Below are 24,266 nucleotides of genomic sequence, written 5' to 3' on the forward strand. Positions count from 1 at the left end.
GCTACTGCTGCCTCCCCGGCACAAACGATGAAACCGCGGCAGCATTTTAATTGTTAGATAATTATGTTAGATAGACATGAAAATGGGGCATTATTTATGGAGGGTTCTTAGCATCCCAACTGTTTTGGTACCTGAGTTCCTCACAAAATAGATCACAGAACAGTAGTAAAGCTGAACTATTTTTAAGTATTAATGATATATTCTCCAGAAATCATTAGGGAACTTGCTAACGGTGTTTTCCAGGTATTTGTGGTGTTACTTCACAGTCTGGGGCTTGTTTGCACCTGCTGTTCTTCCAGGCTCTGAGCTGGCAAATACCTTAAACCTCTGCCTAAGCCAGCAAGGCACTTCATGGCATCCCCTACTTTGAGGGGAAAGTCCTTGTCTGTTTAAGAGCTTTACAAAGAAGGCTGCCTTTAGTAAAAAATTTTAAATTAGGTATGTGCTGAGCTGGTGTGCAGGGGCTGTTTGCTGACACAGAAAGCTGGTTTCTGTTTCCTTTCCCAGTTCTTGCACAGGGACAGATTTTTTGTGCTCCTATTTCCTTACTCGTGTTACCTCAGGAGATCCTCAGCGGATTTTTTTTTTCCTCTCTCAATATCAAGAATGTAGTGTTGGGTTGATAAAAAACAGGTGTGATAAAGAGGGCGTGTTTCCAGATGCACTGATCTGGACTGTTTCATTTCTAATTATAGTGGGAGTGCATGGCTCTCATTAACCCAAACAAGCCATGACATTCTGGGGGAGAGATGTCTATGTTTTTGAAATTTTCAAAGATCTGAAACGTGAGTTTAGGAAATTGCTATGTATAATTCAAAGAATAATAAATGTACAAAGGAAAATGGATTTTGAAATGTTGGATTTTTAAAAGCTGCACAGTGCTGGCCTCTGTGTTCCTCTGTCAGCCTTGGTACATGTTCAGCTTTGGTTAGAGCAGAGCTAGGTGAATGACACTGATTATTCTTTCATGCTTTCCAAACAATTATGTGTTATTTCTTACAGTACTTTACTGCTATGTAGCTATAATTCTAAATGCAATAGAGTAATAAAATAATAGTAATTCTTAATGGGAGGCTTTAGATACCCTCCTTTTACATTTGATGGGTCCCTCTGCCTTACAAATAGTCGAGAATTAATGTTGTAAATTAAGAAATAAAGGAGGGAAAACAGCCAAAATCACCTGCTGTGATCTCAGCTCCTTCAGTGTCTAGTTCCCTGCTCTGGCCTGTTTCCACATGGGATTCAAGCAGCTGGAATTTCCCTGCTCTGGATGTTTCTCAGGAGATGTTCAGGCAGGCAGGACTTGACCTTTCTCTTTCAGCTGTTCCTAAGTTGGAGCGTGGGGGTGGAGCAGCATCTTTTGCCGTTTCCCACCTGCCTGACCATTTGCTGACACGAACAGTTTCCACTTGAGAAGCATTTGAAGGGTGATGTTGCTGTCACCCCACTGCTGCTACATCCTCCTTGTGTCCTCAAGGGCACCCCTGTGCCAGCAAATGCCACTAACCCAGCAAACCAGGATTGGTCCCTGCAGCAATTATTTTCGTTTCCCACACCTCCTCTTCCCCGTCTCGTATTACCTGAGCTCCTCTCAGGGCACCAACTCGCTATTCCTTTTACACTCTGGGCTCGCTGCAGGCAGCAGGACGTCCCTACCTCCAGCTTCAAGGTCAGTTTAACTATGTATGTATTGGTTTTGTAGCCTCAAAACATAGCATTTCAAGTACAAGGGTTATTAAATATGGATTCGAAGTGCCACAGGATGTGGTGTTAATTTGGCTATAATTTATTGACTTGTATAACCACTTGGTGCAGGGAAATATTTGTCAGCCCCCCACTGTACAGCTGCTTTAAGTTATGGAGTCAGAGGGTTGTTTAGGCTGGAAAGGACCTCTAAGATCATCAAGTCCATCTGTTAATGCTGACTCTTAAGTAACAATTTTAGTAAGGGAAAAATAGGATGCGTTATAAGTTCAGAGTAAACTTCTCCAATTACATGAGTTTTTTGTGATTTTGATTGTAGCTCTCTGCACTGCGAAGATGAGAGGTTTATACTGCAAAATAGCATCAGATGGGCTCAGAAGGGTGAGCAGTACCTGCAGCTTGGCTGGGCTTTGGCAGGACAATTTGAGCTGCTGTGTCTCACCAGGTGGGATCTGACCAGCCAGATCTTCCACTGACGGAAATCAAAAATCATGTTGTTACCAAGGGGTCATTGTCTGATCTATGAAGAGTTGCAGCTTTTACCATGTCTTCTCTATTCATATGAATCTAGTCACAGATACACAGCTTGGAATTTTTTTTTCTTAATTAATATGTTTTTATAACCATTCACTGACCTCTGGCATTGCAAGGAGAAAGAAACTGAAATGTAGTTGATTTTTTTGGTAGAGGTATTCCATGCTGTGATTAAGGCACAGTTAGAAGTATGTCTGCACTTGGAGCATTGTTTCTGCACTTTTGGAGGCTGTATCTGAAACCCACATGAGTCAGAAAGGTTTGAGTGAAACTACAAAAAAAATCATCAGTATTGCTTTATGAGATCTGATGTTTTAATTTGCATCTTATTCTCTGAACCTGTAAGGTGACACAGCAAGCCAAGAGCAATGTAAACTGATTTCTGGGCATCTAAAAATGGTCTGTCACGCGTGTAATGACTCATGACATTTATTGCAGATGTTTCTAAGGTGCCAGAACCTTTCATGGACAGGCGAAGAAAACTTTCCAATGGCACCTGTAGGCTTTAGCTTGAGCTAAGGATGGCTTAGAGGAATTACTTCTCAAATATAAAAGGCCAGCCTCCTTCTCCCTCCAGCACATGGAAGTCCAGCTCCCTGCAATGATACCTTTGGCTAAACAGCTTAGTGGTTTAAGACATGCATTTGCATCATCTGTGCCGCTGAGCCTGTGTGAACTTTAGCTGTGACTGCCATTCCTCCAAAATGTCACTCAGAATCACATGGTGTGACAATTAATACCACTCTGGACATGGCTCAAATATTTCATCTAGTTCTATTTCTAGAAATGTCACTGTAACCCTCTGTACCTTCCTCCCTTCTGTGTTAAAATCACATGTGATGCCAAGTGTGAAATTTGGGGTAACCAATACCTGTGCTCAACTACATCCAGAGAAAAAGACAGCTTCCTCATTAAAAGAAGTTCAAGAAAATCAAGAATTAATGGCAAAAGCTTTTTTTTTTCTCAAATATTAAAAGTAGTTGTGAAGTTGGCGAGTTCATGGGGTTTGAGCTGGGATTGCCCCTCTACCTTAAGGGGTGCCTGCAATCCTTTGGGCTGTTCATCAGCCAGCACCAGATTTGCAGTAATGACTTCTTTTAAACCTTGCTGATGGCTTTTCTCTCCACTTTTAGTGCAAGGTGGCTGATGCACATATTAAAGTACAGTTTTAAACCAAAAATACACTCCTGGCAGGGTATCGGTGTCCTGAAGGTTGGTTACAGGTTGCTGAACACGTCTTGGGTCTTGGGGCAGAGCAGGGAGATAAAGACTGTGACCTCTGTGACCTTTTGGACACATTTTGCTGATTCAGTGGCCATAACTCACCAGGCATATGGGAATATTTCCTTGGAAAAGCCAATGCTGATTTGACTCTGAATTTGTTGACCCTTCATTGTGCTGATGAGGTGAGAATGAGGAATGTGGAATGAGAAAACCTTGGGTTTGCACACACTGAATGCCACATGCTGCAGTAGCTGTTTCTTTGAGTCAGTGTTTCATACAGAATTAACCAAAACTGTGCCCTATAGGAGGGAATCTGATGCATGGAGGACACACAGCAACTGTTTATGGGACAATTGCTCTGTATTTCTCCTCTCCTGTACAGCAGTGTTTTTGCTTTCTCTAAGTGATATCACAAGTAAAAATGACCTTGGAAGTGAAAGTTTAAAGGACTTTCTGCCAGTGACAAAATCCAGTCCCAGAGGTACTGAGCTGTGCTTCATGTCCTGGTCTTGGGCCAGAGGCATCTGTAATCCTGGGAGTGCACAAAAGGCATCCAAATGAGTAATTATGCAGCAAGTATTCAAAGCATGAGCAGACTGAGATAACAAGGGGAAAACATGCAAGGCAAGTCGTCCAAACACTTTAATAAATAAAAATAAAGATGTTACGCTCAAATACCTGGAGCCTTCAGAACACCTTGCAGTATACTTGAATAATAAGAAAAAAACCCCAAAACCATCCATACATTTACCTGTAGAAAATATGCCTGATGCTGGATATGAGCCAAGACATCTGACCTTCCACCAGTGAAAGGGTGTCCAGCTGTGAGCACTGTGGAGGCTGTGCTACCTGCAAAGGAGAGGGACACAGACAGTGCAGGTGCTGAGTGACAGCAGAGCAGCTCAGCCCTGACCTGCACTGAAACAGCTCAGTTTAGATCACATCTCTGAATGTGCCAAACCCCCTATTCATTAAATTATTAATAACTCTTAATGGGCCTATCCATTACATTTTGGAAAAATGGCCTTATTACTACAGATTATTATATACTACTATATATTATATCATTTAACATATTATTATATATTATATCTATTATTTGAGTGACACATGATTGAGGTCTTGCTATGAATCCTAAGAATCTTGTTAAAATCTATTAAAGAATTAAAATCATTAAAGCTTATACCGCAAAAAAGGTGTCTAATCCCATAGAAATTAGACCTCATTTGGACAAACTGAGAACTAAAAATCAGCGCATGTTTAGTTCACAGAACTAAAAATTAGTGCATGTTTAAATGCAGCTAATTCTGTCTAAAACAAAGTCCAAATTCTCATGAAGCTTGTGGTGGACAGAAAGAACTTGAAATTTCTGGAAGGTTGATGCAATTAATGCGACACTTAGCACAGATAAAAGTTAAGTAGAAAACTATCAATGATAATTGGGAGCCCTTTAAGAATGTTTTATTGGTACCTTCAGAATCCCACAGCAGAGGAGAAAACTTCTTGGCTTATGGGGAAGCATTCCAGTTTAAAGAGAAAATGAAAGTACTAATAAAAAAAAATAAAAATTGGTGGGACTGATGCAGGCTTAAATTAACCAGGTTCTTGCTGTTGCAGACAACTCCCATCACAGAATCTTACTTGGAAGTGTATTTATGTCCTGACTGGAAATAATTCCCTACTGAGTGATGACTTTCCGGAACTCAGGGGACTGTGACACCCCAAGTGACCATGACCTGTGGTCCCCAGGGCTAGTGTGGTCTCCAAATGCTTGAGATGTTTAATGGAGACGTGCTCTGCTGCTCCCACGCTGGGTCTTGGTACGCTACTGGTTTAAAGGACAGTTCTGGGTTTGTGAGGATGTTGAGGATAAAACACAGTGGAAAGAGTTCAGGGCAGAGCCAAAGCGTGATTAGTAAATATGAAACTTGATTAAAAAAACCTGATGTAGAGACATGAATTATTAAGTAGCTGCATGTGGCACAAAAAATGCATAGAAATTTCTGCAACAAATTGTTAAAAGTAATAACAAAGGCCAGAGATTCAAGCTGAACAGACACATAGGACAGAAATAAGAATTTTATTTTTTTTTTACCTGGGGTTGATTAATCCTCAGAACTCCTATATCTCCTCCAGACCATGCTCTCTCTAGATTGCTTTGAACACAAAACAGATGCTTTCCTAAGGCAGGTGTTCGCCTTCCAGCACACCTGGTCAGATCAGGAAAGCACTAGATTCCTTTCCAAGGGTTAAAACTGATACCTCAAAAAATTATTCTGATCTTGAGATAATATTCTTCCCCCTTTCCAGCTGCACCATGGCAGCACTACAGACACCCATGAGAAAATGAGTTTTCTCTCATGGGCACACGGGAAGACACTCAGCAAAAAGAAAAATATGCACTTTCATTTCTTAGGCTGTGCAGTGGTTAAATTTCCCTGGTGAAAGTGAAATCCTTGCAGTGGAGGCTTAAAGATGGTCTGTGGTGAAACCTGAATTACAGCACGGTATTTCTGGTAAAGTGCTCCTAGAAAAAACATACTCCTTTAATCAGAGGTACTGATGGTGCAAACCCATTGTAAGGGCAAGTTGACAATTTCTGTGGGGGAAAAACCAGCTGAATCTGTTAATGATTTGAGGTCAGATTTGAAAAAGAGCTTTGATGAGGATTTTCTCTTACTTTGAAACCATTTCATTCAGACTTTCTTAAAACAAAACTTTTAAAATGCTTGTTTTGAAGCAATGCATTACTCAGAAATCATGATATTTTGTGAAGAGAAAAAAAATTGAAAAAAACCCCAATGCTTTCCTATCAAGTAAAGTTTCGTATTAATTTTGTACTCCCATTATGTAGAAACTGTTTGCTGGACTTAACTACCTGTGCAAGGCACAACAATTTGTGCTGCAGGACTATATACATTTACATTCAGGACTAGAGCCCACCCTTGTGGCAAGAGGTGTTTATTGAATTAGGAGTCACATCACTTTAGTAAAAAGGATTACAGTCACCTTTCCACAGCACTCGAGATGATGTTTTTCTTCTCATTAGGAATTCTAACTTTCCTGGATCCTTTGCATTTGACAGTCATAAATGATAGCAATGCCATGCTCCAGTCAGAAGACTCTACCTTCAGTTGCAGAAAGGGACATGTAGTTAGGCACTACTTTTTTAAAAAAGAGGGGAAAAAAGCTTGTCTTACTCTGATTTATTTCTTTTAGGCAGACAACCTGCACTGTCTGTGGCATCTCCAGGGTTGGAGGCTTTTAAGAGCTGTCAGAGAACACTTTGTCAGGTAAAGTAGAACCTGCCCCAGGGTAAGGGAAACCTTTTGTGTGGTCCAGCAACGCCAGACTGTCCTAGGGAACAAGGCATGCAGCCACAGTGCAAGATAACTTTACCAACAAGAAAAATACTTGTGATAAAGGACATTATTTAAATGGACACTAAAGCTGAGAGGGTTTGCTTTAGGGATTAAAGCCCAGCAAGGCACACCCAGTCAAAGACAGGCATAAACCAGAGTGAGGAGGGGGTTCTCTTATTCATTCAGCAGCAGCAATGTCCCTTAAAGTGACACAGGATTCAGAAGCTCCAAAAAAACCCAAGCTGGTGGAGATGCTGATGAGTGCCTGGGGTCCTTAAAGTCATAATATCATCATCTGCAATGGGATTTTTATATGGCTTCCAGTTTTCAGGACAGGAATTTGACTGGCAGCCAATTCCTTGTTATAAAGATGCATCAGGGAAACAGGGCTGTAAATACACAGGGCTGCTGTGAAAATACATGTGATGTTTCTCAGACACTTGGATATAACAACAATAGTTCTGTGCAGATTAGTCACAAGGAAATATTTCCAGAGTGTAAGACAGGGATGCTGTACCATGAAAAGGCACAAGAACCACCTGCTAAACACACAGAAAAGAAATAATCAGAAAATCTCCATCAGAACCCCCTTATTTGACTTTTATTTACAGTCAAACATTCTCCCACTACATTTTGGGAGGGAGAAATCCTGTTGCAGTCATGACAGCCTGTCCTGCAGCTCAACCAAAATGAATTAATAGATTTAGGGAAATTCTCTCAGTGAAAAAATACTAAATACTAAAATATCTGTCAATTTCACTCAGCACCTTTCTCTGGAAGTAAAGTTAAATTGACTGTATATTGTGTTTCAAAGGCATGAAGGAGGGAGAATGAAAAAATTCAGATATAACATTGCTTATAAACTATAGAGGACACGAAACAAATGACTCCAAACTTAGAATACATCCATGTTTCTCATCTTACATATGTGACTGATGGAGAAGGAGGTATTGCTTTGCAATAGAAAAACCAGCAAGAAGAGAAGATTTTTTTACCAAATGAGAAGATAAAGATGCAACATTGCGTTTGTCTTTAGATATGAGTGGGACAGATGAAAAAGTAAAGGGTTTGGGTATAACTAACCCAGATTTACATAAAAATTATTGGAAATTAGAACTCTTATTTTACTGGAAATAAAACCAAATGCTTTGAAGTGTTTATTATTACCTCTAAAACTACATTGAAGAGATTGCATAAAGAATCATATTTTAAAAAACTTTTGGAAAAACAACTGAAACAGCATATTCTGGGGGAAAGGTTGTGTTTACTTGTAAATCTTCCATGCCCATTTCCCAAAGATGATTTACCAGAGTCCAGTTTTAAGAATAAGCTTTTGCCAATTATACAAATTGTAATTGTAAATTTAGATTCGTAGAATCGTGGAATTTGTACCCTTTATTTAGAATGGAGTTACATCTTCCTAAGGAACTCACAATCGCCAGCACAAGTAGTTAAATTCTGATTCTCGGAGGAAAAAATGTGCACAGAACATGCCACTTTCTTTGCTAGACTTAGAGACCTCCTGTACTCCAGACATCATCCCAGTAGAATTAAATAGGGAAAATACACCTGGGAATATCAGTAATTTTTATGAACACTCTGGATAAGTGCAAACCAATAATAAAAACAAATTTCTCCTCTTGCAGGACTGTGGTGTGAGGTGAGGGTTCACTTGTTGAGGGCATTGTGCAGGGTCTGGTGAGCTGACTTGGAGCTGCCTTCTCTTGCAGAGAGGAATGGCTGGCACCTTCTGCCGTCTGCTGGCCGGCCGTGCCTCCACTGCGCTGTTTGCAGCCGCAGGCACAGGGGTGCTGACCACGGGCTACCTCCTAAACCAGCAGAATGTGAAGGCTGCTGTGCAGGAGAAGAGGAAGCTCTTCCCTCCAAGGTGAGGAGGGGGGAACAGGCAGGGAGCTGGGCACAGTGCCTTGGCCATGGGTGTGGGAAAAACACCTTGCCCTTGGGAAGAAGGGGATGCCTGTGGAAGTGGCATGATCATCGTGTGGTCCGTCCAGGGGCTGAAAAACAGCATCCTGTACGAATATCTCAAATTTCAGATAGCACCAGCAATGACCTTCAAGACCAGCCTAACATTTTTATTTTCCCTGGCTTAGTACACCATGCAGCTTTTGTGCAAATACAATGCCATTAAACCAAACCCTGGTATTGCAGAAGAAGAGCTGCCCAGTGGCCAGTCAGATGGGCCCACTGGTGTCAATGAGAAAAACTGGGCTCCAAACTACAGAGCACTTCAGCTAAACTGAATTCCCTTCCTGCTTGAACTAATCAATGCTGGAGTTCTTTTATTCCTGAATAACGGTGTTTTAGCAGAGCTTCAATGGAGCTTAGTACACTTTCAGAGCTCATTGAGATTCATTTTCCTGATGGCAGAAGGCAGTTTGTGGGGCAGTTCCAGCAACCAGAATCTTCCTTCCTTCCTAAAATTCAATGCAACATATAAAAAAAAGAATAGTTTTAATGTACTCTGAGTGTCGTGTTCCCTGTAATAAAGCAGCCAGAGTCACTGTTAAGAGGGAACAGGTTAATGTCTCCAGGCTCTTTCACCCCCAGCGCGGACTATCCTGACCTGCGCAAGCACAACAACTGTATGGCCGAGTGCCTCACCCCCGGCATCTACTCCCGGCTTCGGGACAAGATGACCCCCAACGGGTACACCTTGGACCAGTGCATCCAAACCGGGGTGGACAACCCTGGCCATCCTTTTATTAAGACGGTGGGAATGGTGGCAGGGGATGAGGAGTCCTATGAGGTAAGAGGTTTCCACAACACTGTCATGTTTGGGTCAGTTTTCGTGGTGTCCTTTCCCATTAGATGAAGACAGATTTCCAGTAGGGTACGTGTTCCAAAGACAAATTATATCCCAGAGGGTACATAAGGGGCAGGGCATGTGCATAAAGATGGTGTTTTCCCTACTTTTCTACGTTAGGAAAAGTGTGAACATAAGGTATTGCTACAGGTACACTCTCTGCTGCAACTGATACTAACAAAATATACCTACTTGGCACCTGCTACCTGCCTCCAGCAACTGCCCTCCTTCATACAACTAAAGTTAGTTTATGGCAAAGCTATCCAATTCTAGGACACAAAAATGAATGTAATGTGGAAATCACACTGTGGAACAGCAGAGGCACAAGCGAAACAGAAACATCATCTGTGAAGTGCCAGGCATCGTTTCATTAAGCCACAGCTTTTGGACCATGAGGAAAAATGAAGACAAACAGCATTAGGGTGGACAGTTTATTTAACTCTGCAATGACAAGAGGAAAACAGAAGAAAATGCTTTCTTTTTTTGACCACTGTGTTCTGCTTCCATCAGTCTACTGTGATGGTACTTGTTATTACACAGTCTCTTAACAGAGCTGCCCAAGCACTGGGCAGCTGAGGGTGGATTGGGACACCCGCCAATTCTGGACTGTCCCCTCCTGGGGTTTGGTTTACCTGTCCAGGTAAACTGCCTCTGCTTCTTATCTGAAAGTGAAGTGGTGGTTGGTGCTGGCATACCCGAGCCAAATGATTCTGACCAGAACTGGTATCCCATGGCAGGGAAAACACGGGGTATTCCTGCATGACCCAAAACCAAGAGGCAAGTGGCTGGAGGGGCTCTAGGTGTGTGTTCTGGCTGGTAATACACCCCAAAACCCAATCTGGTTGTCACTACATGCAGTCTCTGTCTGTGGTAACTACAGGCACAGACTGCTCTGTCTGGAGCTGGTGCATCAAAGCATTTCTGTGGTGCAGACTCTTTCTAGATTCTCTTGAATCCTTAGGTGTTTGCTGAGATTTTTGACCCTGTCATTAAATCGAGACATAATGGCTATGATCCACGGACAATGAAGCATCGCACTGACCTGGATGCATCCAAGGTAGGGTTGAAATAAAACAGTGAGACAATAAAAGATCTGAGCTGCTTATTACAGTGATGGTATTGTATGCAACAGTACCTTTCTTACTCTTGATCCAACTCTGAAGACACCAGCTTTATGTTTAAGGAAAGTGGGATACCACTCAGCCCTGTCAGCTGCATCTCTTGTCCATAGCAGGGACTCAGTCCCAGCTGAAATAAGCATTTGGGCACTGTGGGGCTGCTCATGAGCTTACAGATCACAGAATTGTCATGGAATGGTTTGGAAGGGACCCTACAGCTCATCCCATTCTCCCCCCTACCATGGGCAAGGACACCTTCCACTATCCCAGTTTGCTCCAAGTCCCATCCAACCTGGCCTTGGATAATTCCAGGGATGGGGGAGCCACAGCTTCTCTATATTCCTCACAGGATACCTGTCCTTGCTTCCACTCTCCGTAGGCTTCCTTTTTGTGTCTGAGCTAGACCAGGAGGTCTTTGCTCATCCACACAGGCCTCCTGGTGTTTTTTCCTGACTTCCTCTTTGTTGGAATGCATCAATTCTGAGGTTGGAAGAGTTGATCCTTGCATATTACCCGGCTTCCTTGGGCCCCTCTTCACTCCAGGGATTTTTTCCATGGTGCTCTAACAAACAGATCCCTGTAGAGGCCAAAATCTGCTCTCCTGAAGTTCAGGGTAGTGAGCTTGAACTTCAGCTGATCATTGTTGCAAAGGGTGATGCCCCCTCCTCATCTCCCCTGTCTTCCTTCCCAAGGAGCCTGTATCCTTTCATTCCAACACTCCAGTCACAGGAGCCATCCCACCACATCCCCTTGATGCCACTAAGATCACAGCCTTGCAGGCATGAGCACACCTCTGAGTCCTCCTCTTTACTTCCTATGCCACAGTGTGTTTGCAGAGAGACATTTAAGCTGGGCCTCCAATGAAGTCGATTTACTGGCTGACTTGGATGCAATTCCTTGGGCTGGAAATCTTTGGATAATCATCTATGTAAGAGCTGGAATGAAAGGAGTTTAATCCAATATGCCCACATACATGTGGGCAAACCTGAACTGCATCTTATCATTTCCTTTATAGTTCAATTACAGCCTCTTCCCTCTTCCAGACGACCTACCCCACCTAGTTTCCTGCTTTTGCCCATATCCTTATTTCCAAAAGCCACCCAGATTCCCTCATATTTTGGGACTACAAAGGATGAGCTGGTTACTCCAACATGGTAATCCAGCCAAAGAACCACATTGCTCCTAAAAACAGCTCCTGGTGCCTGAAACTCTTGAGGGACTCCTGGTGCCTCAAGTGCTTGTGACCTGGAGAGGTCACCATGCCTGGGCAGGAAGATGCCGCTCTTTTTGTGGGATGAGGTTTGGATTGCTTTAACAGTGGACTACAAGATATGTGTGTGTGTGTGAACTAACAGAGCATCCTCCCCCTCAGATCACCCACGGGCAGTTCGACGAGCGCTACGTGCTCTCCTCGCGGGTGCGGACTGGGCGCAGCATCCGTGGGCTCAGCCTCCCTCCCGCCTGCACCCGGGCGGAGCGCAGGGAGGTGGAGAACGTCGTGGTCACTGCACTGTCTGGGCTCCGGGGGGACCTCTCAGGCAAGTACTACAGCCTGACCACCATGACTGAGCGGGAGCAGCAGCAGCTCATCGACGTAAGTACAGTCCCAGTGCCAACACCGCCTTCACTCCATCTTCATCCTCCTCCGGGGTACTTGCTGTCCTGCATGGCCAAGGAAGGTAATCACAGTGTTAACCCTACAGTTAATGGCCTGCCAATATCTTCAGTGGAATAGCAAATCATCCAGGGTCTGTATTTTTGTGAAGCATGTCGCTGTATAGGTCTGAAACGTGGGCTTATACCCCAGAGAGCAAGATCTGTGTCAAACCAAACACACGTGGCTGCTGCCACCTCTCTGGACAAATAACAAAGTGAATTCAGACCTTTCCTGGCCATTTCCTTGAGCAAAGATTGATATTTTCTATATTAATAACCATTCTAACTAAAGGTACTACACTGGAATACATGGTATCTGTATTTTAGACTGTCGTGGTGAGGGGCTTTGGCTGAGATTTCTTTATGCCAAAACTACACTAATTCTAATTTCCCAAAATTTGGCTGTAATTTCATTTAGCTAAACTACACTAATTCTTATTTCCCTAAAATGGCTGTAGCCTACCGCACCCAGATGACCTTTTCCCAGTCCTGTTATTGTGTTTAAGAATTTGAAGGATCAGGCCCATAACGAGAGTTTTCATTGTCACACAGATTGAAACACAAGGATTTTCACCATGTATTTTGTCACAGCATGTGACATGTCAAACAAAGCTTGAAAGTGCATTTTAAATATCCAAAGGAATGGCTGTACCTTCTTAGCTATATTTGTGGCACATTAATCCTAACATCAACCAAAAGGGAGCTGATGAAGTAACATAACTATTTATAACCTCAAAATATGTGTCATAGTCTGGATTAACCAGCAGTTAAGAATTTAGGTAAGGTCAGTAACTTTTTAATTGAATGTCCTTGGTAATATGTTTATTGACAAGATGTTGATACGCTATTGCAGGTTTTATTTCCTTGCCTTGCTCAGGAGGACAGGCTGAGAAAGCAGAAGTTGAAAAGTGGAATAGGCTTCACAGATTCAGCATTTTACCTTGCTTTGTTTAGCTTTATGCTCACAAAAATTTATAGAAGTCAGGGCATTGAATGTTATAAACTCATATTTGTCCCTTAACTCACACCATTCCTTACCTCCTCCAGTACTTCAGGACCTTGAACCCTGGATCAAACTTTGTGCCAGGCTTTCATAAGCGCCATTTGATCTCAGTAAGATCAAGTTGATCTCAGTGATACCAAATCAGTGCTACATGACTGGCTCCCAGCCCTGAAGGCTGAGTATTTTGCAGATCTGGCCGTATGCACATAAGGGAAACTAATAGCTCTTTTCTTGCAAAAAGGGGAATTTTTCTTTCAAGAAAAAGTATCGAGTGGAGCCAGCTGAGGAAGGAAAATTTGTGTCCCTGTGATGAGCAGAGAGATCTCTACACCTTTGCTTTCTGCATGGTTGGAGTTCTGGCTGCACCATGTCCACCACAGGGTATTCAAAGGTGAAACCTGAAATTCTCCATTAAGGCAAAAAGATGTAAAGCATATAGATGTGTCTACAATGTCATATGTATTTTGGATAGCTTGCCTCACTATTCTTAGTTAAACCTGAGATTTAAAAAAAAACCAAAAACACCAAAACCAATACCCCCAGCAAACCCCCTCCCCCCCAACATTTGATATGGCAGTATTCAAGGAATTAAGAACTAATAATTTTTCAGGACACACATGAAAATCAAATACTTCTTTGGTCTGGGGAAAAAAAACCCCAAGAATCCAACTATTACTTTAAAAAAATCAAAACAATTTGGAATGTGGCAAGTTGGTGGCACAGCAAGTGCTAGATTTATTAAATCAGAAATAGCATCTCTGTTAAGGAATAGAATGAATCTCTGATTCCAAAAGGTCAAGATTAACACTGGTTTAATTCCTATCTTGACTTCATGCTCAGAATAAATATCTTTATGCCAGAGAAGCATCTTTTCAGAAGTAGCACTTTTTGTGAGGGTTTTTTTCTGTCTTTAAGAACTCGTTACCTTCTCTTACTTACCATAAGTTGTGTATGTGTGCAGAGAACCCCACTGGATCTGGCAGACAGGTCCCTCCAGAGTACCCTCTGGTGTGTCCACGTGGTGTTAGGTTCCATCTTCCAACCCTCCCTACCTTTGAAAAACACTTCTGGCAAAACATGGTCACTGTACCCATGTTGGTGAGAATCTGCAAGGCTCAAGAAAATAACCTGGGTAAAGTGCTTTCAGCTGCAGGCAAAGGAACCAGGTTCACAAGCTGTACTCTCTGATTTGCCTGTGCTTCAACTGCCTTCACATAAAATGTATTGGACAGTGTTGCACTGCTCCCTCGAATAAACCTGAATTTTGTTTTATTTTCTCTCCCTCTCTCTCTTTCTCTCCCTTTGGCCCCATTTTGGCGCCCAGGATCATTTTCTCTTTGACAAGCCAGTGTCCCCCTTGCTAACATGTGCTGGGATGGCACGTGACTGGCCAGATGCCAGAGGAATCTGGTATGTTGTGTGACGTGCAGGAGCTCGTGTGTGCTTTAGAGATCATGTTACAAACTTTCTTGCTTGTCCTAACCTTGCAGCCACTCTGAACCCATACTCACTGCATTTCCAGTTGGTTTTTAAGAAAAAAAGAATTTTAATTCCCAGGGCTGAAAGTAACTCTTTCTTTCCAAATAATCTGGACAAAAAGGAGATAGGGGAGTTGAATTTCCTGTTTTGTTCTAGGTCTGTTTCTACTGTCACAACACATTTGATGCATTTTGTGCCCAAATGCCGTATTTTCTGTAGAGATAAAGGGATAACAGCTCTGAGATGAGTGCACACACCCACTAGGAGAGGATGGGGGAGGCTGTGCAGTGCACAGCATCTGCATCCATCCTGCTGTACTTCTAGGCATTACCAGCTTTAATGCTGAAAAATGAGGCAGAAAGGATTCTGAGGAATCACCTAGCTGTGAAACCTGATCAGCCATGAAACCCAATGACCTGCTGGAAAACTGTGAGGATTTTTTTATTTCAACAATCTTCCTATTAGATTCAATAAGATGCAGGTTCCCTGGTCCCCATCTAAATCTGAGGAAAGGAAAAGACTAAAGCTTTAGGCACATAGTTCACTGTCTCTACAAACAAACAGGAGAAGGACCAGTAATTTAATTTCTATTCAGGGATCTCCTGAATAAAACAGACCTGGTTTTGGCTTCTTTTACATGTGAAATATCATGCGGACTGGAAAAAAAAATATTAGTGTGATTGGAAAGCATTTCTGTAAGTAACATTTTGAAAACCTGCCTTCTTTTGCAAGAAATTTTTCTCAAAAAGAATAAAGATTCTGGAAATCATTTTGCTTTTAATGATTGTGATCCTGTCCTTGTTATGGGCTGTAGGACTGTTCTCACCAACATCACCAGCAGCAATGGCATGTTTGTTAAAGCAGTGAGGCGACTTGATTAATTAAAGGGTGAGGTGAGCCAGGCCAAGCTCAGACTGTAAAACCTTTCCCTGAGCATTTGTACGTGACTGAGGATGAGGTGACTGTACCCCGAGTGACCCAGTGTCAGGGCACAGGATGTTTACACCTCCTCAGTGTTGCACTGGCAAACTCCAAGTGCAAAAAGGAAAAGGAGACACAGCAAAAGACCAGCTGAATGTCAGGCTCTCAGTGAGCTTGAACTTTCACTTTCATGTGTCTCAAGCCTGGTGATATTTCACTGTTGGCACAAATGAGTCTGATCCCATCAATCACCTTCTACATGCTGTAGAAGGGCTGTAGTAGGAGACAGGGAAAGTGGAGAAGAAGCCAGGAAAAGTGACCTTGGGTGTGACACAGCACTTAACAAAGCTGGCTATGACAGTCCAAGGCAAGAGAGGGTTTTCAGTTGTTTCTACCTTGACTGACAAACCAGCACTATCTGGGAGCAGCATCTGTGATCCCTGGACATGGCACTTGACTGATGCAGCCATCCAGTGCTGCCAATTGACACAGGGAGCACTGGGATTTGACTTAGGGGAGAACACAATTCAGTAAGGACATACTGCTTGGCCCCCAGCAGCATGTAGGTCTTTGGGTTTTTCCAAGAACAATAAACCCCATCCCTTGTGACAGAGGATGCAGGGCTTGGCTTCTCCCTTGGCTGCAACCCCCGAGCTGTGCTCATGCTAGGGGACAACACATTTTCTCTCACTCAGCACTGCAGCAGCATGATGTGATCAGGAAATTGCTTCAGCTGTGCCCAAGAGACCTGTGTGTTGCCACTGGCATGAGGGATCTGACAGTCAAATCTGCTCAAATCCCTCACCATATAGAACAAAGTTATTTCTCCACACTTAACATCTCTGCTGCACTGAAAGACTATGGTAAAACCAAGACTATTCAGAGCTTTTTTTTAAGGGCTTGTCTTTTAAAAGACATTCTTTTTTCCCCCTCTCTCAACAAGGCATAACAATGAGAAGACATTTCTCGTCTGGATTAATGAAGAGGACCACACGAGGGTGATCTCCATGGAGAAGGGTGGCAACATGAAGCGGGTGTTTGAGAGGTTCTGCCGTGGTTTAAAAGAGGTAGTATCTCAGTGATTTTATTATTCATGTTTATTTATTGCTGTCAGCACTGCTCCCTGTGGTTCACACTGAGCTGACATCTCAGGAAGCAGCAAAATGGAGTAACACCAGTCCACACAGCAGTTAAAGGAGGAAACAGGGGCAAATTGGTAACTGAGTTGTAGGGAAAAACAAATAAATATCCCCTTTTTTTTTACCATTTTGGGACTGTGGACTGTGGAAATCCATAAATCAAGCACTTTGATTGCTTGATTTGCCTGAATGAAGAATTTATTTGGCCCAGCCTCCTGGTTCTCATTTCTGATGTTGGGAGATGAGTGGAGGCTGCTGAGGTTGTGCACAGGATTCAAGGCACGACCACTTTTGGGGAGATATACTAAAAACCAATAGCCAGGAATCCTGGATTTTATTCTGGTCTATCTATTCACAGTGACAAAAAAGGTTTCATGAGATAGTGGTTTAAAACAGTTTTGTCCAGACAGTCCAGTTATGACTCAAGCCCTGTGTACTGCTCTGGCACAGAAAATGTTGATTTAACAGAGAAAGTGGACTTTACTGTGTCCCACGGGCAATATCATGACACCCTTGAATGGTTTGGGTTGGAAGGGACTTTAATGACTAACTAGTTCCAAGCCCCTGTGTACCTGTTTACTTTGGCTGAACGCCAGGTGTCCACCGAGACTGCGCAGACTTTCCCCCCCAAAAATGGGAGATGAAAGAAAAAAAAAGTGAAAAACAGGGCTTACCAAGAAAGAAAGTTTATATTTACATGGAGAAAAAAGGAAGAGACTAATAACGCTACAAACACACAGGCAAAGGAAACTAACAGTAAAAATTCTACCTCCCCCACGGAGCAGTGTTTCGGACAGACGTAGCTGCCTAAAGGGCCATCTCGGAAGAAGAAGAAGAAGGGCCGAGCAAACTCTTCCTTCCCTTTTATAGCCAGGCTAACATAACATGGTATGGAATATCCTGTTCCTCCCGGGAAAGGGAAGTGTTATTTAACTACACAAACCCACTACACCCTGCCATGGACTAATACAGTTGTGTACCCCTTCTTTATCACTTCACAGCTCTCAGCCAAAAAAAGCAAGGCTAAATAGGGACAGCAGGAACTACAGAGTCTTCATTGTGGAAGCAGAGGATGCTCGGAGCATCCATGGGGAAGTCTGAGTATGGAGTGGGCTTTGGGGCACAGAAAAACAAAGTCACCTGACAGGTGCTCCTGTGCCATCAGGGAGGTGACTGAGCCCTGACCGGTTCCCAGGGCACACCTGTAGGGCTGAGCAGTGCACAGGAGGTGGCACAGGTGACACAGTTTGCCAAGCTTGCTCCCAGCTCTGAGTCCACCACTGTGCTCAGCCCATGTCAGCAGAGCAGCACCTGTGGACCTGGCCAGGTGTAGCGGGTTGACCCTGTCCAGATGTCAGGTACCCACTAAAGCCACTGTCTCACTCTCCCTTCTGCAACTAGACAGAGGAGAGAGAAAAAGAAACAGCTAAGGATTCATGAGTTGACATAACAGCTGGGAGAGGTCACTTACTGATTACCTTCATGAGCAAAACAGACTCAAAGTGGGGATATTATTTAAATTTATTACTCTCAGGATAAGAGTCAAAGAGTGAGAAATAAAACAGTCTTAAAAGCACCTTCCCCCTACCCCTCCTTCCTTTGGTTTTCTCCCTCCTCCCCTCCAGCGGTGCAGGGGGACGGGGAATGGGGGTTATGGTCAGTTGTTGCTTCTGCTGCTGCTCAGGGAGAGGAGTCCTTCCCCTGCTCCTGTGGGGTCCCTTCCATGGGAGACAGTCCTTGATGGACCTCTCCAGCGTGAGTCCATCCCTCAGGCAACAGTTCTTCCCAAACTACTGTCCCGTGGGTCACTCCTCCATGGGGTGCAGTCCTTCATGAATGAGCTGCTCCACCGTGGGTCCCCCACAGCAGCCACAAGTCCTACCTGGGAAAAATCTGCTCCAGTATGGGCTTTCCTCTCCACAGGCTGCAGGTCTCCAGCAGGACACTGCTCCATCTTGGGCCTCCCAAGGGGTCACAGCCTCCTTCATGCATCCACCTGCTCCAGCATGGGCTCCTCCATGGGCTGCAGGTGGGTCTCTGCACCCCGATGGTCCTCCATGGGCTGCAGGGGCACAGCTGCTCCACCATGGGCTGCACCACAGGCCACAGGGGCCTCAGCTCCGGCACCTGGAGCACCTCCTGCCCCTCCTTCCGCACTGACCTTGGTGTCTACATTGTTATTCCATGTTCTCACTTAGCTCTTCCCTGGCTGGAATTTTTTCTCTGCAACAATCTTCTGTTCTTAAATATGTTATCACAGAGGCGTTACTATTACTCCTGATTGGCTTGGCCTTGGCCAGCAGCAGGAAGTCCATCCTGGAGCTGGCTGGCATTAGCTCCATGGGACCGGGGAAGCTTCTAGCAGCTTCTGACAGCTGCCACCTCCATAGCACCCCCTCACTACCAAAACCCAGCCAGAGAAACCCACTATACCAGGCAAAGTGGTCAGGCAGCTTTGGGAACTATCACTAGAACAGGTGTCTGGGGTAGGAAATCAAGCCTAGTTTCTCACCATCTGTTCTGTTGTGCTCACACAATATAGAAATGATTTTAGAAGGCCATTTAGTCTGTATCCTTCTGCAGAACAGAAGTATTCAGCTATATTTGCAGAAGTCTTGTGAGCATGAGCTGGTTTATGCATCCAGTTCTCCTCAGGAGAAGAGAACTGAACTGAAATTGTATTTGGATTGCACAAGTAAACCTGAGAAGAGCAGATGGGTGAACAAAGTACCAGCCTACTCAAAGGTCAGTAGACCCTTGTGATTTTCCTGCAGATAATTATTTCACTCTCCTGTCTAATCTGGTCAGAGACTTACTAATGAAAAGCATTACGTACAAGCTGTGTCTCCTTATAAAGGAAGTGTGGCTGTTAATACTGGACATTTAGAGGCCAGGTGTCCTGCCCCAGGAGTCAGGGCATCATCTTGAAAATTACACAAAACTCAGGTTCAGCTCCTTGTTTGCTTCATAGTGTTTGAGTCCTTTGGGATTGTGTGTTGCAAACTAGCTCCAAAATTACCAAGTTAGAAACAAATGGCAAAAGCCACAATTCTTAGGTACACATGGCTTCATGAGCTAAGGCTTCACAAAAACTCCAGGATAGGGAGCTTTGTGATGAAGTGGCAAAGAGTCTGCAAGGTGGTGGTCATGAGAAAATGACAGAGGTATCCAGAGGTACCCGGTGAGTACAAACATTTTCGTCACACCTAAACCAGACTGGACCCAGGTGTGAATTCCTGCCACTCCACTGGTGTTAGTGAAGTTCATCAACACAAACACATGGCAAGAAGAATCTCAGCTACCAGCAGACATCTTGAAATGAGACATTTGCATGTTGCCCTTTTTGCTTTCTTTCTGTCTTGCTACCATAGGTGGAGAGATTAATTAAGGAACGTGGCTGGGAGTTTATGTGGAATGAGCGTCTCGGGTATGTCCTGACCTGTCCTTCCAACCTGGGCACTGGTCTGAGAGCTGGAGTCCATGTGAAGCTGCCCAGGCTGAGCAAGGTACGTGAGTCCTTTAAAAAGCTGGTGACATAATTCAGCTCTTCTTCTAACAGATGAAAAATGACAGCTCATGGTGACTGCAAGTTAGCAGGATACATGTAATGCATGTTTAATTGAGCACGCTTTAATTCTGCAAATTATTGTCTTTGTTATGGAAATTAATGTGCTCAGCAGGAAGCTGCCAGGATGGGCAGTAATCCAAGGATGAGAAAACTCTCCACTGCTGCCTGTCCCTCTGGCAATGCTGTTAATCGATTCATGGATCACAGCATGGCAAGGACATGGTATGACACACACACTGACAGGCAATAAACTCAAACCTGTTTCTTGTGACAGGACCCCAGGTTTCCCAAAATCCTGGAGAACCTGCGCTTGCAAAAGCGCGGCACTGGTGGAGTAGACACAGCAGCCGTGGCTGATGTGTATGATATCTCTAACCTGGACCGCCTCGGCCGCTCAGAGGTAACCTGTCTTTGTTTTGTGGGTTTTTTTCCTGATTTTTCCCCTTGCCTCCACCGGCAGTTTTTACTCCTGATGAATCTGGTCCAGTGGAAATGCTTATTGAAAGAAAAAATTATTAATGTGCATGAAAGGCTTGACAAATACTCCTGTTATGGCAATGAAAAAAATCAACCCTGACCAAGTTGCACAAATGTGATTTGCACCATGCGCTGAGGACCTCTGTGAGAGTATGCAGGTGCTGAAAAGGAATAGGGATGGAGTCCTAATCCACCCAGGGAATCAGGCACTAAAGCAAGGCTTGGATTAGGGTGTTGTGTTCCTTTCACTATTGTCACGCACTTCCTCCATAGTTACACAGCAGGACAAGGTTTTCACTCCACAATAACCGAGGAGCTGGTGCCTTCTTAACGTGTGGCTCCAAGCAGAGGACAGAGGAGAGCTAGGTTTAAATGACAGCTAAGTTTAAATCAGGGCAAAGAGTTAATTGCCACCTGTGAGCCCTCCCTGTTGGGCTGCAGACCATGATGAGATGGGTTTGTCTCAGACATTTGCTTCTAAGCCATTTCAGTCAGAAGGAGCATTTGTTGTGCCAGAGCATGGAAATGACCCTGCAGCCTGGTGCTGCTGCTGCCCTCCTGGGAGGCTCGGGTCCCACACCTCATTCCAGATTCATGTTCAAGTGTTCTATAAAGCAGAACAGCTCCCAAGAGCAAAGCTAATGAGGATAGGGCAGAAAGAGCCGTGTCAAAGAGCTGCAGCCTCCTCCCACCAGCTCTGAGCCAAACCCTCCCTGAGAGGCTGTGGCAGCTGGGATGCAGTTTGGTCCTGGTGTTGCAGCCCAACACCCAACCTGATTCCGGGTGGGTTTTCATAGCAGAAATATAACCCAGGGATAAAGCACCCAGTCACAACTAGACTCAGCGCAGTCCACAGCCAGCCAGGTGATTTCCCTTCCTCACTTGCCACTGGGACAGAGCCAAGGCAGGTATCCTGTGCTTTCTTATTCAGAGGTGCCCTTGAATGTCTCCACAACCATGAGGAGAAGTTTGGAGATTTTAAATTTTGAAGTTTGATGTAGGCATCTATGTTCCTTTGGATCTAGAACAAAACAAATGACAGTGAACAAAATAAATAAGAGTGAAATACAATTCAGCTGTACTATTTGCAAAAACAGTCTGTGACAAAGACATCTATTAATACCTGAAACATCATCATTTGTGCTTTATATTAAAATAACATCAGTAACACAAAAGGATTACACAGCATGATTAATTGAGTCCTACTGACTGACAGCCTAAGACTACAAATTCTTGCTTATCTGAAGATTTCCACTGAAGTCAGTGATGCCTCCTACAGCAAGGATCCAAAGGATTAAGCCAACAGATAAGACACAATCCCTACCTTGAAGAATCTGAAATCTAAATAAGACAAGACATACTCAAAGGGATAGAAATGTTTTATTATAAGATATATTTTTTTTAGTACATAATAAAATAAATTCCATTATGTGGTAAACGCTTTTGCAGAATTGGATTATGTTCCCAAAGCTGCCAGATAAAATTGTTTGTATTTTTGCTATATTTCAGTTACTGGTCAATGCAAACTTAATAGGAAATTTGTTTTCTCCTCGAGGCTGCAAATTCAGACCTCTGATTTCCCCAAACAGCTGGTCTGTAAAAGACAATAAAATAAAGTGTTAAGTCACTGAAATGCTTTATAAGTAAAAATCCCTTGAAAATCAGCAACTGTCACAATAAAGAGACAATGGGATTTAGTCTTTGCACTCGTTTTTAACAAGCCAGTCATTAAAGGTTGCTAATGAACCATTTCATGAAGATTAAGACATAGCAGTGCTATAGTTTGCTGGCTCACAATGCCACAGGGCCTGTAGTCCTCACATGTCACAGCCTGTGCAGAAAGTCTGCTGGGGACAAGCTCCTGGTATTCTTCAGCAATTCTGAAACAGGTTACAAAGGCACCACTCTCCCTACCCCTCCCCTCCCCCTCACACATAGAATTACAAATTTTGGTGCTGCTCCTGACTGGAGCTGACCCCACTCCTGCCAGTGTAAATCAGGAGCTAAAAACAAGGAGTGCTAGATGATGCAGAGCCAGCCTGAGTTCAGGATGAGTGCTATGCTCCAGAGATGTGGGTGCTGAGCCTGGCAGAATGGGGAGGACATTCATCCCACCAGGGCAAGGGTCATCTCCAGGGGAAGGACAGGGGAAGGACATCTGTGGGAAGGATATCTGTGAAGAAGGACATCCATTGGGAAGGACCTGGCTCTGAGCTGATGAGCTTTCTCAGGCAGCCTAAAAGGCCATGGTAGTGCTGACATCCTCTCAGTTCCAGCCATGTGAAGGACACCCAGCAGCACTCAGGGCCAGTGGGAACCAGAGCAATGAGCCTCTGCCTTCCTCTCCTTGCACCAACATCCCTCCTAATTCATTTCCATGTCTCTGTGCTCACGTGAATGTTCCTGCAAGCCCAGGGTGTTCCGGGCCTGGAGCTGGAGAGACCCAGCAAGGGGCTTCAGATGCCAGGCATCCCTCCCCAGCACACAGCTGGGGAGGACCTTCACAGAATCACCTCTGAAACAGGTCTCAGCTCGTGCCTAAACATTTTATATAAGGACTTTTGTCAGATTTGTTCCAATGGGAGCAGAGTTTGGTGGAAATAACTTTAGGGACCTAATTGAAAATTTCTGTTTCTGGAGTTCCAAACTTGAGGCAAACAGGAGAAGGGAATTACTGTGGCTTTGCACGACCCATTCTCCCTGTGCCAGAGGGTGTGTGATCTCCATGCCGTGACGCTTCCCAGGGGTCACTTTACCTCACAGCTTTACCTGCTGTCGTTGCAGTACAAGCCAACTTCCTATTCCTCTATTAACAGATGAGCTCAAGCTTCTATTACTATTATTTTCTTCTTGTTTTTGTAGGTGGAGCTAGTCCAGATCGTCATTGACGGGGTCAATTACCTTGTTGACTGTGAGAAGAAACTGGAAAGAGGTCAAGACATCAAGGTGCCACCTCCGCTGCCTCAGTTTGTCAGGAAATGATGTTGCTGCTGATTGTAGCAACTGATGGTAAACTGGTGGCTGCCATTCTGATGGGAAGGCACCTCTGTATATGTCTGTATAAATATGTTGTGTAATAAAACACTACCTGATACCCACCGTCTCCTCAATGCCTGGCTGTACTGGCAGAAACTGGTCTTTGTACAGCTTCACTGGGCTGCACCCATACAATCACCTCCCTATCCTCTCTCTGGGGCACTGCTTCCCTTTCTTTCTTGGTTGGTGATAAGAAAAGTACTACTCCAGTAGTACTA

General features: G+C 44.0%; 1 protein-coding gene across 1 annotated transcript; it reads left to right on the top strand.

Annotated features, from left to right (window-relative positions):
• Window positions 1-1,650: 1,650 nt before the first annotated feature.
• CKMT2 (creatine kinase, mitochondrial 2) lies at window positions 1,651-24,108 on the top strand. Its single transcript, XM_017806115.1, has 11 exons — window positions 1,651-1,669; window positions 6,682-6,755; window positions 8,555-8,712; window positions 9,396-9,594; window positions 10,613-10,708; window positions 12,142-12,363; window positions 14,753-14,838; window positions 16,772-16,895; window positions 20,339-20,473; window positions 20,810-20,935; window positions 23,875-24,108. Exons 3-11 carry the CDS (start codon window positions 8,561-8,563, stop codon window positions 23,992-23,994), a joined length of 1,260 nt encoding a protein of 419 aa, XP_017661604.1. The 5' UTR covers window positions 1,651-1,669; window positions 6,682-6,755; window positions 8,555-8,560; the 3' UTR covers window positions 23,995-24,108.
• Window positions 24,109-24,266: the final 158 nt, after the last annotated feature.

This window comes from Lepidothrix coronata, unplaced genomic scaffold (assembly GCF_001604755.1).
Source record: "Lepidothrix coronata isolate B3197 unplaced genomic scaffold, Lepidothrix_coronata-1.0 Scaffold14, whole genome shotgun sequence".
In the NCBI taxonomy this organism is placed as follows: domain Eukaryota; kingdom Metazoa; phylum Chordata; class Aves; order Passeriformes; family Pipridae; genus Lepidothrix; species Lepidothrix coronata.

What these genes read in the sequence shown, in the direction of transcription:
- CKMT2 (XM_017806115.1), top strand. Translation starts at nt 8,561, where the DNA reads ATGGCTGGCACCTTCTGCCGTCTGCTGGCCGGCCGTGCCTCCACTGCG. An exon ending in GGGATGAGGAGTCCTATGAG is followed by an intron (nt 9,595 to 10,612) that starts GTAAGAGGTTTC and finishes TTGAATCCTTAG; the next exon opens with GTGTTTGCTGAGATTTTTGA. An exon ending in CCAGATGCCAGAGGAATCTG is followed by an intron (nt 14,839 to 16,771) that starts GTATGTTGTGTG and finishes TCTCTCAACAAG; the next exon opens with GCATAACAATGAGAAGACAT.